Source organism: Pan troglodytes, chromosome 3 (genome assembly GCF_028858775.2).
Source record: "Pan troglodytes isolate AG18354 chromosome 3, NHGRI_mPanTro3-v2.0_pri, whole genome shotgun sequence".
In the NCBI taxonomy this organism is placed as follows: domain Eukaryota; kingdom Metazoa; phylum Chordata; class Mammalia; order Primates; family Hominidae; genus Pan; species Pan troglodytes.
In genome coordinates this window covers 87,576,569-87,594,125 of record NC_072401.2, presented here as the reverse complement: position 1 = coordinate 87,594,125, position 17,557 = coordinate 87,576,569, and the positions used below count along the sequence as shown (strand labels likewise).

General features: G+C 36.3%; 1 protein-coding gene across 34 annotated transcripts in view; it reads left to right on the top strand.

Annotated features, from left to right (window-relative positions):
* Nucleotides 1-17,557, top strand: part of MAPK10 (mitogen-activated protein kinase 10) — a 567,525-nt gene that overhangs the window by 381,020 nt on the left and 168,948 nt on the right. For 21 of the 34 annotated variants that reach the window (XM_054683822.2, XM_001156310.6, XM_054683823.2 and 18 more), the window contains one exon: nucleotides 9,895-9,966. In XM_054683822.2, coding sequence (XP_054539797.1) covers nucleotides 9,901-9,966 — 66 coding nt within the window. In that variant the 5' untranslated portion in view covers nucleotides 9,895-9,900. Of the gene's footprint in view, nucleotides 1-9,894; nucleotides 9,994-17,557 lie in introns of all 34 variants that reach the window. The other 13 variants (XM_063808966.1, XM_063808956.1, XM_063808958.1 and 10 more) reach the window with 1 other exon arrangement.

Here is a 17,557-nt window from a genome sequence, read left to right as displayed (position 1 = left end):
AAATTATTTTGTGCATTTATATACTTATGGTTGGAGACATTAAATTAGTTTGGCCTTTCTATCGAGGCTAATGGTATACTTCTGGTTCTTTGTCAGTTAGCATGCTCTAAATCAGAGGTTGGCAAACTTTTTCTATAAAGGCCAACTAATAAGTATCTTAGGCTTTATAGCTTATGCAGTTCCTCCCACGATTACTCAGTTTTGCCACTGTAATGTGAAAGCAGTCATCGACAATTTATAAACTAATGGATGGCTATGTTCCAATACAATTTTATTTATTAAAACAGGTGATTAACTGAATTTGACTGATGGACCATAACTTGCTGCCTCCTGCTCTAAGTGATAGCACATCTACTTAAGAATTTGACAGTATGTTAAAGTGAGCATATGCACAGTTCTCATTAGAAAATTAAATTTAATTCTATTTTCTACTGCAGCCCCTGAAAAGATAATTACTTGTTTCAAGGCATATTTTTCTTCTGGTCTTTTGCATATTATAGGGAGAATCCTTTTGAACATGGAATAGACAGAGTGTGTCTATGACAGCTTGCAAGCATATGTATGATACAAGAACACAAAGTCATTTTTAATTAACAGTGACTTTGTGTTCTTGTATCATACATATGCTTGCAGGCTGTTATAAAAGTCATTTATAGTAAATCTGCTATGTAATAAATACAAAAATTACTTATAAGTAATGACATCGTATACCAATTGAACTTAGAAACTGTTGGAACTTATTTTTAATAATTAGTAGTTCATGGTTTTTCCTTGTATATATTGCAGTTCAGTGACAAACCATGGAATCCTGGAGCTGCCCAGAAGAATTTGATTTTTGCATTTGTGAAGCTTCTTAAACCTCCTGTGGTTTAGTTGACACATCTCAGATACACAAGAATTTAAACATTGATCTAAGCTGTGAAAACACGTCATAGTTACATTATCTTACAGCAGCTGCTGTGCACCAATTCAGCCTAATAAATTCTTAAGTGTATTTCATTCATGCAACTTGGCCTATTGCTTTGTTTGGAGTATCTAGTAATTCCTATAGACATATAATAAAGAGAAACTCAGTACAGTGTATAGCATAGCAAGAAATGCACATATGGGGCTTTTCCCAGAAGAACAACTAGTGATTGAAAGCACTAAACTCCCTAAATTAGCATCTCCTTCTCTTTCAAGCTACTTACAGGTCCTATATTGCACCAATATATTGTCACTAATTTCACTTTAGCATAATATTGAGATACCACCTTGATCATCTGTGTTGTTTCTATGCAATGGGCCAAATGCTCTCTGCCATGCTACCAGGAAAAACAATTAGCAAACAATTTTTTTTTTGTAATTTGCTGGGATTGTCATAGTAAACATTTTTTATCTTTTAAAGTGCCTTCCTAGAACAAAAAGGTTACGCAGTGACTTTGTAAATTTTTAGCTATGGTGTTACACTGGAGTCTTTGTAATGCAAACTAGGAAAGGTCAGGATGCCTGCTTTTCATAGCAAGATTATTCATTCATTAAAAGTTAAAACACATTGTTTGTTTCGGGGCGGGGGGTGCTGGATGTTATTATTTCCCACATGCCCACTTCAGCAGTACAGAAATGAAACGTCCCTGCTGGGTAGCATTTCTGAAGTCATTGTGCTTGGATTATTTCCTTCATATTTCTACTACTGCAAACTCCTTGCTCCTAATTTGTTAGTATCAAATGTATCGCAAATTCACAGGTTTCAATATGAGGAGATAATTTAAAAATGTAGATTTGTACTTTTAAAATTTGGTTCTTCTTTCATTCAGTAAACATTTTCTCAACATTATCTATATACCAACAATAGTGGTAGGCCCTGGGGTTGTGAAGATTAATAAAACATAGTCATTTTCCTTGAGAAGGTCTTAAATAGAATGGAAAAGACATACAAATGAATGGTTACAATACTATACGATATTCATAATAAAAGTAATGAACAAAGTGCTGTGAGAAGACTGAGGGAAAGATCAAAGAGTGACTGGAAGACTTCCCTGTTTAATGTATGCTGCAAGACAGTGAGCAACAGTGAAACAATGTATTTTGAATGCTGAAAATGAACAGTTTGAAAATAGAAATAAAATAAAAATACCATTTAAAATAATATCAAAACCCGTGAATGCTTACAAATAAACCTTAAAGAAGAGTATAAGAACTATACCCCTTTGTACTATGTGAGTAAATACAAAGTACCTTTTTGGTAATTTCTTTCAAATATAATTGCCTCTTTAAAGCACAACTAATAGCAATGTTTTATGAGGTCTATAATGTGTATATAAGTAAAATATGTAACATCAATAGCTCAAAGGATTGGAAAGGAAAATGGAATTATACTATTATAAGTTTCTTAAACTATATGTGAAGCAGAATATTATTTGAAGCTGGATTATTATAAATTAAAAATGTAGGGTGTTAACTCTAGAACAACCACTAAAAAAAGAAGAAGAAAAAGACAATTTAAAGCTTCACAAAGAATATAGGAGAATATAGGAGAATATCTCCATGAACCTGGGGATAGGCACAAAGCCAAAAACAAGCTAATTAGAAAAGGAAAATAAATGAAAAAATAAATTCATAAAATTAAAAATACTACTAATTTAAAAATAACATTAATAAGCTGAATATGCAAGCTGAAGGCTGAGAGAAAATATTCGTAATGCGTGTCTCTAACAGAAGACTTTTATCTGGAATAGATAAAGCATTTCTATAATTTGTAATATAAAGATAAAGCCTTCTCTCCATCCACAGTCCACTATCCATTGAGCAAAAGACTTGGAAAAGCACTTCACCAAGGAAGATAAATAAATGGCCAATAACATATAAAAATTTCTCAAAATTATTAGTCAGCATTATATTTTTAAACACTCACTAAAATGATTAAAATTTAGAAAACTGATTACATCAAATGTTGGCAGGGATGTGAAGCAACTGAATTTTCTTACATTGCTGCAGGAGATTGAAAATGGTTCTGGCAGCTTTTAAAAAGTTAAACATATTCCTTCAACCTAAGTGTTTATCAGCAGAAGAATGGATAAAGAAACTGTGGTACATACATATACACAATGGAATATTGTTAAAGCGTAAAAGAGAACGAGATCCTGTCATTTACAACAACATGGACAGAACTGGAGGACGTTATGTGAAGGGAAATAAGCCAAGCATGAAAAGACAAATGTTGCATGTTCTCACTCATATGTGGGAACTAAAGAAATTGATCTCATGGAGATAGAGTAGAATGATGATTACCAAAGGCTGGGAAGGGTAGTGGAGAGAAAGGAGTAAAGAGGGAATAGTTAATGGGTACTGAAATATAATCAGATTGAAGCAATAAGATTTAGTGTTCGGTAGGATGATTCTAGTTGACAATAATTTATTGTATATTTTAAAATAACTAAAAGAGTGGAATTAGAATGTTCCTAACACAAAGAAATTATAAATGCTTGAGGTGATGGATATCTCAATTACCCTGATTTAGTCATTACACATTGTATGCTTGTATTAAAATTTCACGTGTACCCCATAAATATGTATAGCTGTCATGTATCCATAAAAATTAGATATTAAAAAATTACACATAATATTATTCCTCAATCCAATAATTTCTTCTCTAGGTATTTTCCCTAAGAGAAATGAAAACATACTTATACAAAAAGATACATTCATAAATGATCATAGCAGCATTATTATAATATCTAAAAAATAGAAACATCTCAACTATCCAAATGCAGAATCAATTAACAAGCTATGGTACATTTTTGTCAGCAATGGAAAGGGACAATTACTGATAAATACAGTAACGTGGATGAATACTAAAGACATTTTGCTGAGCAAAAAGAGCCCAATAAAACAGAATACATACTGTGTAATTTCATTTACATTAGTTCTAGGAGAATAACTAATTTATAATGAAAGAAGTTAGAACACTGTTTGGAGGGTGAGAAGTATTTTCCAAAAAAGGCACATGGGGTTTTCAGACTATTCTCTGTTCACTGAAATGTGTGTTTCAGGGATATATGCATTTTTCAAAATTCATCCACCTGTACGCTTAAGAATGGTTCATTTTGCTGTGTAAATTAGACTTGAATCAAAACTATTTTGTTAAAAAATTAAAACATTAACAAAGTAGTGGTTACTGTCTGGCAAAAATTATACATAAAATCCCTGGACATGCAATAAAATAACATCACAGGTTAAAATTTAAAGAGTAAATTGCTCCTTTTGTTTTGTTTTTTACTTACTGATTATAGTTAGTATTTTTTTCCTATAGAGAATTTATTTTCAAATATAACAAAAAATCTAAAATGGGAAAAGTTCTAGAATTTATTAATTCAGTAGTTTAATGGTTCCTTTTATCTTCCTGCTTTACAAACCTCAGCATTTCTCCTCAAGAGTATTTCCTATTAGTGGCTATTATGAGTGTTTGGTACATCATACCAAACGTGCATACACATCCATGCATACACAAGGCCCAGCAGATCACTGAAGGACCACTAATTCCTTGTATCACTTGACCTTTTTTCTGTAAAATATTTCAGACATATCCAATAATATATGTTTCATATGTTTAAATAATGTTTGATATGTTTCATAGGGTTTAAATAATGTAACAAACGTGTGTGAACCCCACTGCCCAGCTTCAAGAAGTAGACATAGCTAATGTCTTTGAAGCTCCCTGCATGCCCCTTCCCAGTGGCACTCCTCATCTCCCCAGGATAATTATCTCATCTCTTGGATTTTGCTTTTTTTATTCCTTTGCTTTCAAAAAACAGTTTTATCATACTAAAGCAATATTCTTAAATAAGATATTGTTTAGTTGCGCATATTTTCAAAATTTCATAAATGGATTAAGTATAACATAACAAAAAAAAGAGATGTTGTCATATTTGATACTTGTTTCACTATTCAACTATTTCATTGCTATATGGTATTCCACTAAAGGAAAATACCACAATTTATTTATTCATTGTTCTTTCTATGAATATTTGTTTTTTTTCCAGAGTTCATTTTTATTATTTATTGCGCTATTATAAAAATATTCTAATGAACTTTCTTGTACATGTATACTGGTATAAAAGCATAAGAGTTTCTCTAGGAATATGTGTAGATGTGGAATTATTGTGTTGTAGGCTATGCACAAGTTTACTAAATACTGGCATTTTCCCTCTAAATTTAGTTGTTCCAATTGCCACACCTATTAGTAATGTACAAATATTCAAATCAACCTCCTTTCAAATACTGAATATGTATTATGCTCTTCAGCTTTTGACAATTTGAAAGATATAAAATAGTATCCCAGTATGATTTTAAGGTACACATATATTTGTGAGCACTCGTATATTTCTTTTTTCATGAAATTCTTCAATTTTTTGGGTTTTATTTATATATTGGTCCTTTGTCTTTTCTTCTTGATTTTTAAGGAGCTTTTTATAGATTCTCAATAAATTTTTCACTGTTTATATGTATTTTGATTTTTATTTCAAACGTGTGGACTACTTTTTATACTAATTATCACATTTTAATACACAGATTATTAATTTTAATATAGTTTATTTTATTAATATATTTTTCAAAGCTTAGCATATATATTATTTACGATTTATTTCACAGAAACAGTCAACTATATTTTCTTCTATATTATTTAAAGTTTGGCCTTTCCTGAAATTTCTGATCTGTCTGGAATTATTTTTTGTGTACAATGTGAGGTAGGGATTGTCGAGAACGCTGGAGAGTCTGAGATGTTACCTTACTTGCAAGTTCATAAATTAGCCTTTGACAGTTTTATGAATATTGGCAGAAGATACAAGACTGCTAGGTCAGATACGAGGGTCTTTATTACTCAGAGCAATAGCAGCAGTTAGAATGTCAGAACTCATGTCAGTTCCTTGGGCCCCAGTTCCCATAGGATGATGTAATGTTCAGGTGACCTCAGCACACACAGTTGCATTATTGAAGAGAAACCTCAAGGTAAGGGAACCCAAATCTTTTGTAATGGGCAGTAATCATGCCTGACCTTTGCCCCAGAGAGCCCGCCCCATAGTCATTAGATCTACCCTTTTCTCCAGAAGGAGACACTACCTCTATCTTTCAAGGCTGTCTGCTATATAATCATCCTTAGCAAGATGGTCTGGAACAAACTAGTGTTTCTGTTTGCAAAACATGTGGAAATATGAGAGGGCCATAGAGAATTGCCTTCCAACAGGAATCTACTTTCTCCCCATCCCCATACAATGACTAATTGGGGTGGATCAGCATGATTTAATGCATAGTTTCTTCTTTCCTCAGATGTCTGCAGTGCTTACCTTGACATAATCAGGTTCCCATGTATGTCTCTGTCTGTTCTGGGCTCTGTATTCTATTAATTCATAGTCTATCATGACATCAATGCAACATATTTTTACTTATCACACCTTTATAATAGTTCTTGATCTCTGGCAGAATACTTCCCTCGCCGGCGCTAGGCAAACAGCCACTTGTTCTTCTTCAGGAATGTCTTATATATTCTTATCCTTTCAGCCTTCCTTAAATTTAAAAAACCTGCAGAAGTTCCAATGCAAAACATTTTTCCTTTCAATTCAGACCTTCCCTCTCAAATTATTTTGCTTCCTCCTACAGTATATTGAAAACTTCCTATAGTAAGCTTTATGCAGTGTCTCCAGTATGACTTCCCACTGTAGATAGGTCTAAATCTTGTTTCCTGTACTCTGCATGCTACATTTTAAGAACTGAAGTTCTGAGTGGCTGGCAAGATGGCTGGCAAATTGTCTGTGTTTGCAGATGACATGATTCTACATTTAGAAAACCCCATTGTCTCAGCCCCAAATCTCCTTAAGCTGATAAGCAACTTGAGCAAAGTCTCAGGATGCAAAATCAATGTGCAAAAATCACAAGCATTCCTATACACCAATAGTAGACAGAGAGCCAAATCGTGAGTGAACTCCCATTCACAATTGCTACAAAGAGAACAAAATACCTAGGAAAACAACTTACAAGGGATATGAAGGACCTTGAAGAGCAAGGAGAACTATGAGCCACTGCTCAAGGAAATAAGAGAGGACACAAACAAATGGAAAAACATTCCATGCTCATGGATAGGAAGAATCAATATTGTGAAAATGGCCATACTGCCCAAAGTAATTTATAGATCAATGCTATCCTCATCAAGCTACCATTGACTTTCTTCACAGAATTAGAAAAAACTACTTTAAATTTCATATGGAACCAAAAAAGAGCCCATAAAGCCAAGACAATCCTAAGCAAAAAGAACAATGCTGGAGGCATCATGCTACATGATTTCAAACTATACTACAAGGCTACAGTAACCAAAACAGCATGGTGCTGGTACCAAAACAAATATATAGACCAATGGAACAGATCAGAGGCCTCAGAAATAATGCCACACATCTACAACCATCTGATTTTCAACAAACCTGACAAAAACAAGCCATGAGGAAAGGATTCCCTATTTAATAAATGGTGTTAGGAAAACTGGCTAGCCATATGCAGAAAACTGAAACTGGACCCCTTCCTTACACCTTATACAAAAATTAGCTCGAGATGGATTACAGACTTAAACATAAGACCTGAAACCATAAAAACTCTAGAAGAAAACCTAGGCGATACCATTCAGGACATAGGCATGGGCAAAGACTTCATGACTAAAACACCAAAAAGCAATGGCAACAAAAGCCAAAATTGACAAATGGGATCTAATTAAAGAGCTTCTGCACAGCAAAAGAAACTACCATCAGAGTGAACAGGCAACCTACAGAATGGGAGAAAATTTTTGCAATGTATCCATCTGACAAAGGGCTAATATCCAGAATCTATAAAGAACTTAAACAAATTTACAAGAAAAAAGCATACAACCCCATCAAAAAGTGGGTGAAGGATATGAACAGACACTTCTCAAAAGAAGTCATTTATGCAGCCAACAAACATATGAAAAAAAGCTCATCATCACTAGTCATTAGAGAAATGCAAATCAAAACTGCAATAAGATAACATCTCATGCCAGTTAGAATGACCATCATTAAAAAGTCAGGAAACAAAGATGCTGGAGAGGATGTGGAGAAATAGGAATGCTTTTACAATGTTGGTGGGAGTGTAAATTAGTGCAACCATTGTGGAAGACAGTGTGGCAATTCCTCAAGGATCTAGAACCAGAAATACCATTTGACCCAGCAATCCCATTACTGGGTATATATCCAAAGGATTATAAATCATTCTTCTATAAAGACATATGCACACTTATGTTTATTGCAGCACTGTTCACAATAGCAAAGACTTGCAACCAACCCAAATGCTCATCAGTGATAGACTAGATGAAGAAAATATGACACATATACACCATGCAATACTATGTATCCGTAAAGAGGATGAGTTCATGTCCTTTGCAGGGGCATGGATGAAGCTGGAAACCATCATTCTCAGCAAACTAACACAGGAACCGAAAACCAAACACTGCATGTTCTCACTCATAAGTGGGAGCTGAACAATGAGAACACATGGACACAGGGAGGGGAACATCACACACGGGGGCCTGTCAGGGTGGGGGCCTAGGGGAGGGATAGCATTCAGAGAAATACCTAATGTAGATGATGGGTTGATGGGTGCAGCAAACCACCATGGCACATGTATACCTGTGTAACAAACCTGCATGTTCTGCACATGTATCCCAGTACTTAAAGTATAATAAAAAAATACAAATAAAAAAAGAAGTAAAGTTCTAGTCATCAGACATCAGCAGACGGCCTGGGACAAACAGCGGCCTCAGCTCATTTACTTCTCTGCATGTATTCTTTCACATTGTTTTCAACTTCTCAGAACTTTTCATGCTTTTATTTTTGACAACTCAGCTATGCATTCTGAAAGATGTTTTGTGTATTTTATGTTAACATTTTTAGGGATTTTGCACTGATAGTGATTTTCAGGACATCTATCAATCCTTGCCAGAAACGGAAGTCACATATTGATGGTGTTTTTAAATGGTTTAATCTGACAGTATTGTGCGTTTTGCACACAATCAGCATTCAACAAAGTGTGTTTAATTGAACTCAAAACAATTTATTTGGGTTTCTCTGATGTTGCTGTGTCATTCTCAAATAACTTAGTACCTAATTTGGCATTACTACCATTAGATAACTTTTCCTCTTAAAACCGTGCAAACTTATAGAATATTTTGAACATACAGAAAATGATATACTTGAATTTTTGTACTTCCCACCAAGATTAAACTTATGTTAATATGGTGCCTAATACTTTTTACTCCACAATTATACGTACTTAAAAGCAATATATAATCATTTTTGTATATTTTGTAATTTTAAAATTTCACATAAATATAGTATATTCTTTATATCTGTTACAAACTGCTTTTCTTCTCGGTCAATATCATGTTTGAAAAATTTATCTATTACTGATACACTATGCTCTAATATAATTACTCCAAGTCCTATATAGAATTCTATTATAAATTATATTTTATTTAATAGTGCTTTTATTCTACAATAAATATATATATCCTGTTGAGCATATGTTTGAGGGTTTTTTTTTGTAAATTAAATGTTAAGAACTGAAAATGCTTTATAACAGGATGTATTTCCCTTTAAATTATTAGGTATGTCCACTTTCTTATATCTAATCTTTATGAGTGTGATGGAATTGATCATTATAAAAGATAGGACATTTTAACCTTATTTCATTATTAAATGCAATTTGTGAAAGGTATAGTACACGTCAAGATAAGGATTATGTTGGAGATATGTTGTGCATGGTACTTTGCATATAACTCAAATTATGCCAAAATCTATATTGTTATATAATGAAAAACTAGTGATTTGAAAATTTATGCTCCATTTCTTTTTCCTCTAGGTATTTATGAGCCTCCATTTCTTATACTACTGCAGTGAACCAACATTGGATGTGAAAATTGCCTTTTGTCAGGTGTGTGTTCCTTACAGGTAAAACAAGGTACAGTATATTCCCTTGTATTTCCACTTTGACATACCATTTGCATACATTGCACACCAAAGTCAGTATTTATATCATATTAACAGTAGTTTAGAATTAGGAGCTGGCAAGACGGCTGAATAGAAACAGCCCCAGTCTCCAGCTCCCAGCGAGATCAACGCAGAAGATGAGTGATTTCTGCATTTCCACATGAGGTACCTGGTTCCTCTCACTGGGAAAGGTTAGAGAGTGGGTGCAGCCCACAGAGGGCGAGCTGAAGCAGGGTGGGGCGTCGCCTCACCCAGGAAGTGCAAGGGGTCAGGGAACTCCCTCTCCTAGCCAAGGGAAGCCATGAGGGACTGTGCCGTGAGGAACGGTGCACTCTGGCCCAGATGCTACACTTTTTCGATGGTCTTCGCAACCTGCAGATTCCCTCAGGTGTCTACACCGCAAGGGTCCTGGGTTTCAAGCACAAAATGGGCGGCCGTTTGGGCAGACACCAAGCTAGCTACAAGAGATTCTTTTCATACCCCAGTGGTGCCTGGAACACCAGCGAGACAGAACCATTCACCCTCCCTGGAAAGGGGGCTGAAGCCAGGGAGCCAAGTGGTCTAGCTTAGGGGATCCCACCCCCATGGAGCCCAGCAAGCTAAGATCCACTGGCTTGAAAATTCTCACTGACAGCACAGCAGTATGAAGTCGACCTGGGATGCTCAAGCTTGGTTGCGGGGAGGGGCGTCTGCCATTACTGAGGCTTGAGTAGACGGTTTTCCCCTCACAGTGTAAACAAAGATGCTGGAAAGTTCGAACTGGGCAGAGGCCACCACAGCTCAGCAAAGCCAGTGTAGCCAGACTGCCTCTCTAGATTCCGCCTCTCTGGGCAGGGCATCTCTGAAAGAAAGGCAGCAGCCTTAGTCAGCGACTTATAGATGAAACTCCTATCTCCCTGGGACAGAGTACCTGGGTGAAGGGGCAGCTGTGGGCACAGCTTCAGCAGACTTAAATGTTCCTGCCTGCCAGCTCTGAAGGGAGCAGCAGATCTCCCAGCACAGCAATCAAGCTCTGCTAAGGGACAGACTATCTCCTCAAGTGGGTCCCTGACCCCACACCTCCCAGCAAGGGTCGACAGACACCTCATACAGGAGAGCTCCAGCTGGCATCTGGCAGGTGCCCCTCTGAAAAAAGCTTCCAGAGGAAGGAACAGATGCAATCTTTGCTATTCTGCAGTCTCTGCTGGTGATACTCAGGAAAACAGGATCTGGAGTGGACCTCCAGCAAACTCCAGCAGAGCTGCAGCAGAGGGGCCTGTTAGAAGGAAAACTAACAAACAGAAAGGAATAGCATCAACATCAACAAAAAGGACATTCACACAAAAACCCCATCTGAAGGTCATCAGCATCAAAAACCAAAGGTGGATAAATCCACAAAGATGAGGAAAAACCAGCACAAAAAGGCTGAAAATTCCAAAAGCCAGAATGCCTCTTCTCCTCCAAAGGATCACAACTCCTCGCCAGCAAGGGAACAAAGCTGGATGGAGAATGAGTTTGACAAATTGACAGAAGTAGGCTTCAGAAGGTGGGTAAAAACAAACTCCTCCAAGCTAAAGGAGCATGTTCTAACTCAATGCGAGGGAGTTAAGAACCTTGAAAAAAGGTTAAAGGAATTCCTAACTAGAATAACCAGTTTAGAGAAGAACATAAATGACCTGATGGAGCTGAAACACGCAGCATGAGAACTTCGTGAAGCATACACAAGTATCAATAGCCAAATCCATCAAGCGGAAGAAAGGATATCAGAGATTGAAGATCAACTTAATGAAATAAAGTGTGAAGACAAGATTAGAGAAAAAAGAATGAAAAAGAATGAACAAAGCCTCCAAGAAATATAGGACTATGTGAAAAGACCAAACCTATGTTTGATTGATGTACCTGAAAGTAACAGGGAGAATGGAACCAAGTTGAAAAACACTCTTTAGGATATTATCCAGGAGAACTTCCCCAACCTAGCAAGAGAGGCCAACATTCATATCCAGGAAATACAGAAAACACCACAGAGATACTCCTTGAGAAGACCAACCCCAAGATATATAATCGTCAGATTCACCAAGGTTAAAATGAAGGAAAAAATGGTAAGGGCAGCCAGAGAGAAAGGTTGGGTTACCCATAAAGGGAAGCTGATCAGACTAACAGCAAATATCTCTGCAGAAACCCTACAAGCCAGAAGAGAGTGGGGGGCAATATTCGACATTCTTAAAGAAAAGAATTTTCAACCCAGAATTTCATATCCAGCCAAATTAAGCTTCATAAGTGAAGGAGAAATAAAATCCTTTACAGACAAGCAAATGCTGAGAGATTCTGTCACCACCAGGCCTGCCTTACAAGAGCTCCTGAAGAGAGCACTAAATACAGAAAGGAACAATTGGTACCAGCCACTGAAAAAACATCCCAAATTGTAAAGACCATCGACACTATGAAGAAACTGCATCAACTAATGGGCAAAATAACCAGCTGACATCATAATGATAGGATCACATTCACACATAACAATATTAACCTTAAAGGTAAATGGGCTAAATGCCCCAATCAAAAGACACAGACTGGCAAATTGGATCAAGTTAAAATTGGATAGAGTCAAGACCCATCGGTGTGCTGTATTCAGGAGACCCATCTCACATGCAAAGACACATGTAGGCTCAAAATAATGGGATGGAGGAGTAGTTACTAAACAAATGGAAAGCAAAAAAAAAAAGCACGGGTTGTAATCCTAGTCTCTGATAAAGATCAAAAAAGACAAAGAAAGGCATTACATAAAGGTAAAGGGGTCAATGCAACAAGAAGAGCTAACTCTCTTAAATTTATATACACCCAATACAGGAGCACCTAGATTCATAAGGCAAGTTCTTAGAGACCTACAAGGAGACTTAGACTCTCATACAATAACAGTGGGAGAATTTAACACCCCATTGTCAATATTAGACAGATCAACGAGGCAGAAAATTAACAAGGATATTCAGGACTTGAATGCAGCTCTGGACCAAGTGGACCTAATAGACATCCACAGAACTTTCCACCCCAAATCAGCAGAATATACATTCTTCTCAACACCACATAGCATTTATTCTAAAATTGACCACATAATTGGAAGTAAAACACTCCTCAGCAAATGCAAAAGAATGGAAATCATAACAAACAGTCTTTCAGACCACAGTGCAATGAAATTAGAATGCAGGATTTAAAAACTTACTCAAAACCACAGAACTACATAGATACTGAACAACCTGCTCCTAAATGACTACTGGGTAAATAACAAAATTAAGGCAGAAATAAATCAGTTATTTGAAATCGAGGAGAACAAAGACACAATATACCAGAATCTCTGGGAGACAGCTAAAGCAGTGGTTAGAGGGAAATTTATAGCACTAAATGCCCACAGGAGAAAGTGAAAAAGATCTAAAATCAACATCCTAACATCATAATTAAAAGAACTAGAGAAGCAAGAGTAAACAATTTCAAAAGATAGCAGAGGACAAGAAATAACTAAGATCAGAGCAGAACTGAAGGATAGATACACAAAAAACCCTTCAAAAAATCACAGAATCCAGGAGCTGGTTTTTTTGAAAAGGTTAACAAAATAGATAGACTGCTAGCCAGACTAATAAAGAGGAAAAGAAAGAAGAATCAAATAGACACAATAAAAAATGAAGAAGGGGATATCACCACTGATCCCACAGAAATACAGACTACCGTCAGAGAATACTATAAACACCTCTATGCAAATAAACTTGAAAATCTAGAAAAAATGGTTAAATTCCTGGACACATACACCCTCCCAAGACTAAACCAGGAAGAAGTTAAATCCCTGAATAGACCAATAACAAGTGCTGAAATTGAGGCAGTAATTAGTAGCCTACCAACCCAAAAAAGCCCAGGACCAGACAGATTCACAGCTGAATTCTACCGGAGGTACAGAGGAGCTGGTATCATTCCTTCTGAAACTATTCCAGACAATAGAAAAAGAGGGACTCCTTCCTTACTCATTTTATGAGGCCAGCATCATACTGATACCAAAACCTGGCAGAGACACAGCGTAAAAAGAAAATTTCAGGGCAGTATCCCTGATGAACATCAATGTAAAAGTCCTCAATAAAATACTGACAAACTGAATCCAGCAGCACATCAAAAAGCTTATCTACCTTGACCAAGTTGGCTTCATCCCTGGGATGCAAGGGTGGTTCAGCATATGCAAATCAATAAATGTAATCCATCACAGAAACAGAACCAATGACAAAAACCACATGTTTATCTCAATAGATGCAGAAAAGGCCTTTGATAAAATTCAACACCCATTCATGCTAAAAACTCTCAATAAACTAGGCACTGATGGAACGTATCTCAAAATAATAAGAGCTATTTATGACAGTTCCACAGCCAGTATCATACTGAATGGGAAAAGCTGGAATAATTCCCTTTGAAAACCAGCAGAAGACAAGGATGCCGTCTCTCACCACTCCTATTCAACAGAGTATTGGAAGTTCTGACCAGGGCAATCAGGCAAGAGAATGAAATAAAGCGTATTCAAATAAGAAGAGAAGAAGTCAAATTTTCTCTGTTTGCAGATGACATGATTGTATATTTAGAAAACCTCATCATCTCAGTCCAAAATCTCCTTAATCTGATAAGCAACTTCAGCAAAGTCTCAAGATACAAAGTCACTGTGCAAATATCACAAGCATTTCTATATACCAATAATAGACACACAGAGAGCCAAATCATGAGTGAACTCCCATTCACAATTGCTACAAAGAGAATAAAATACCTAGGAATACCATTAAAAGGGATGCGAATGATCTCTTCAAGGAGAACTACAAAACATGGCTGAAGGAAATAAGAGAGGACACAAACAAGTGGAAAAACAAAACATACCATGCTCATGGATAGGAAGAATCAATATTGTGAAAATGGCCATACTGCCCAAAGTAATTTATAGATTCAATGCTATTCCCATCAAACTACCTTTGACATTCTTCACAGAATTAGAAAAAACTACTTTAAATTTCATATGGAACCAAAAAAGAGCCCATAAAGCCAAGACAATCCTAAGCAAAAAGAACAACACTGGAGGCATCATGCTACCTGACTTCAAACTATATTACAAGGCTACAGTAACCAAAACAGCATGGTGCTGGTACCAAAACAAATATCTAGACCAATGGAACAGAACAGAGGCCTCAGAAATAATGCCCCAAATCTACAACCATCTGATCTTCAACAAAAATAATCCATGGGGAAAGGATTCCCTATTTAATAAATGGTGTTGGGAGAACTGGCTAGCCATATGCAGAAAACTGAAACTGGACCCTTTCCTTACACCTTATACAAAGATTAACTCAAGATGGATTAAAGACTTAAACGTAAGACCTAAAACCATAAAAATCGTAAAAACCGTGGAAGAAAACCTAGGTAATATCATTCAGGACATAGGCATGGGCAAAGACTTCATGACTAAAACACCAAAAGCAATGGCAACAAAAGCCAAAATTGACAAATGGGATCTAGTTAAACTAAAGAGCTTCTGCACAGCAAAAGAAACTATTACCAGAGTGAACAGGCAACCCACAGAATGGGGGAACATTTTTGCAATGTATCCATCTGACAAAGGGCTAAACTCCAGAATCCATAAAGAACTTAAATTTATGAGAAAATAACAAACAACCCCATCAAAAAATGGGCAAATGATATGAACAGTCACTTCTCAAAAGAAGACATTTATGCAGACAACAAACATATGAAAAAAAGCTCTTCATCACTGGTCATTGGAGAAATGCAAATCAAAACCACAATGAGATAACATCTCATGCCAATTAGAATGGTGAGCATTAAAAAGTCAGGAAACAACAGATGCTGGAGAGGATGTGGAGGAATAGGAAAGCTTTTACACTGTTGGTGGGAGTGTAAATTAGTTCAACCATTGTGGAAGACAGTCTGGTGATTCCTCAAGGATCTAGAACCAGAAACACCATTTGACCCAGCAATCCCATTACTGGGTATATATCCAAAGGATTCTAATCATTCAACTGTAAAGACACATGCACAGGTATGTTTATAGCGGCACTGTTCACAATAGCAAGACTTGCAACCAAACCAAATGCCCATCAGTAATAGACTGGATAAAGAAAATATGCCACATACACACCATGGAATACTATGCAGCCAGAAAAAATGATGAGTTCACGTCCTTTGCGGGGACATGGATGAAGCTGGAAACCATCATTCTTAGCAAACTAACAGGAACAGAAAGCCAAACACCCCATGTTCTCACTCACATGTGGGAGCTGAACAATGAGAACACATGGACACAGGGAGGGGAACATCACACACCAGGGCATGTCAAGAGGGATAGAATTAGGAGAAACACCTAATGTAGATGACAGATTGATGGGTACAGCAAACCACCATGGCACATGTATACCTATGTAACAAACCTTCATGTTCTGCACATGTATCCCAGAACTTAAAGTATAAGTTTTTTAAAAAGTAGTTTAGGAAATGGAAGTGAATAGGTGTTTAGTTTCTAATTCATTTAAGTTAGAATGGGAATAAAGGTAATTTTTTCAAGTTTTTTTATAAAGTGATTTCTTCTTTGATTATATTTACACTTAAAGATTTTAGTATTTCTTTTCAAATCCTTGAAATGGGTCTTTAACCATAAAAATAGCTTCATTCTTTACAGTAGTCCCCCCTTATCTGTGGTTTCGGTTTCCACAGTTTCAGTCACCCACTGTTAACTGTGGTCCTCAAAATATTAAATTTAAAATTCCAGAAATAACAACTCATGAGTTTTAGATTGCACGCTGTTCTGAGTAGTGTGAAGAAATCTTGTGCCATCTTGCTCCATCCCACTTAGGTTGTGCAGCACGTCCATATAATGCCACCTGCCAGTGAATTACATAACAACCATCTCTGTTATCAGATTGACTGTTGTGGTATCACAGTGCTCGTGTTCAAGTAACTTTTATTTTACTTAATTGTTCTATTTTATATTAGTTATTTTTGTTAATATCTTACTGTGCCTAACTTATAAATTAAACTTTATCATAGGTATATATGTATAGGGTTCAGTGCTATCTGTGGTTTCAGGCATCCACTGGGGGTCTTAAAATGTATTCTCTGAATATAAGGGGAGACTACTGTATTATTATTTCTCATCATAAGAACTGATTAGCCTCAAGTAGAGTATCTCTAAACCCACTATAATAATATACAGGTGGTAGTCAGCTTGTTTTCTGATGCCTAATTCTAACCAGTACTTATAATAGTAAAAACGTTAACCAACAATAGTGACAAACAACGGTATACTTAACCTAGAAGGGAAAGTAAGAAGGTGGCAACAACGTTTGGTAGTGTGCATGGACTAGATAAGAGTTGACTTCTTTGTATTCATGCAAACCCTATCTTTAAGGAGAAGGCTCCCTAGGGCACCTACATAAACTTCAAGTATTTTTAAAACAGTTCTAACTGAACCCTGTTGTCATATATAATTGACAGTGCTCTCTTTTACTCTCAAGAATTGTTCTAGTTTTGGCAAA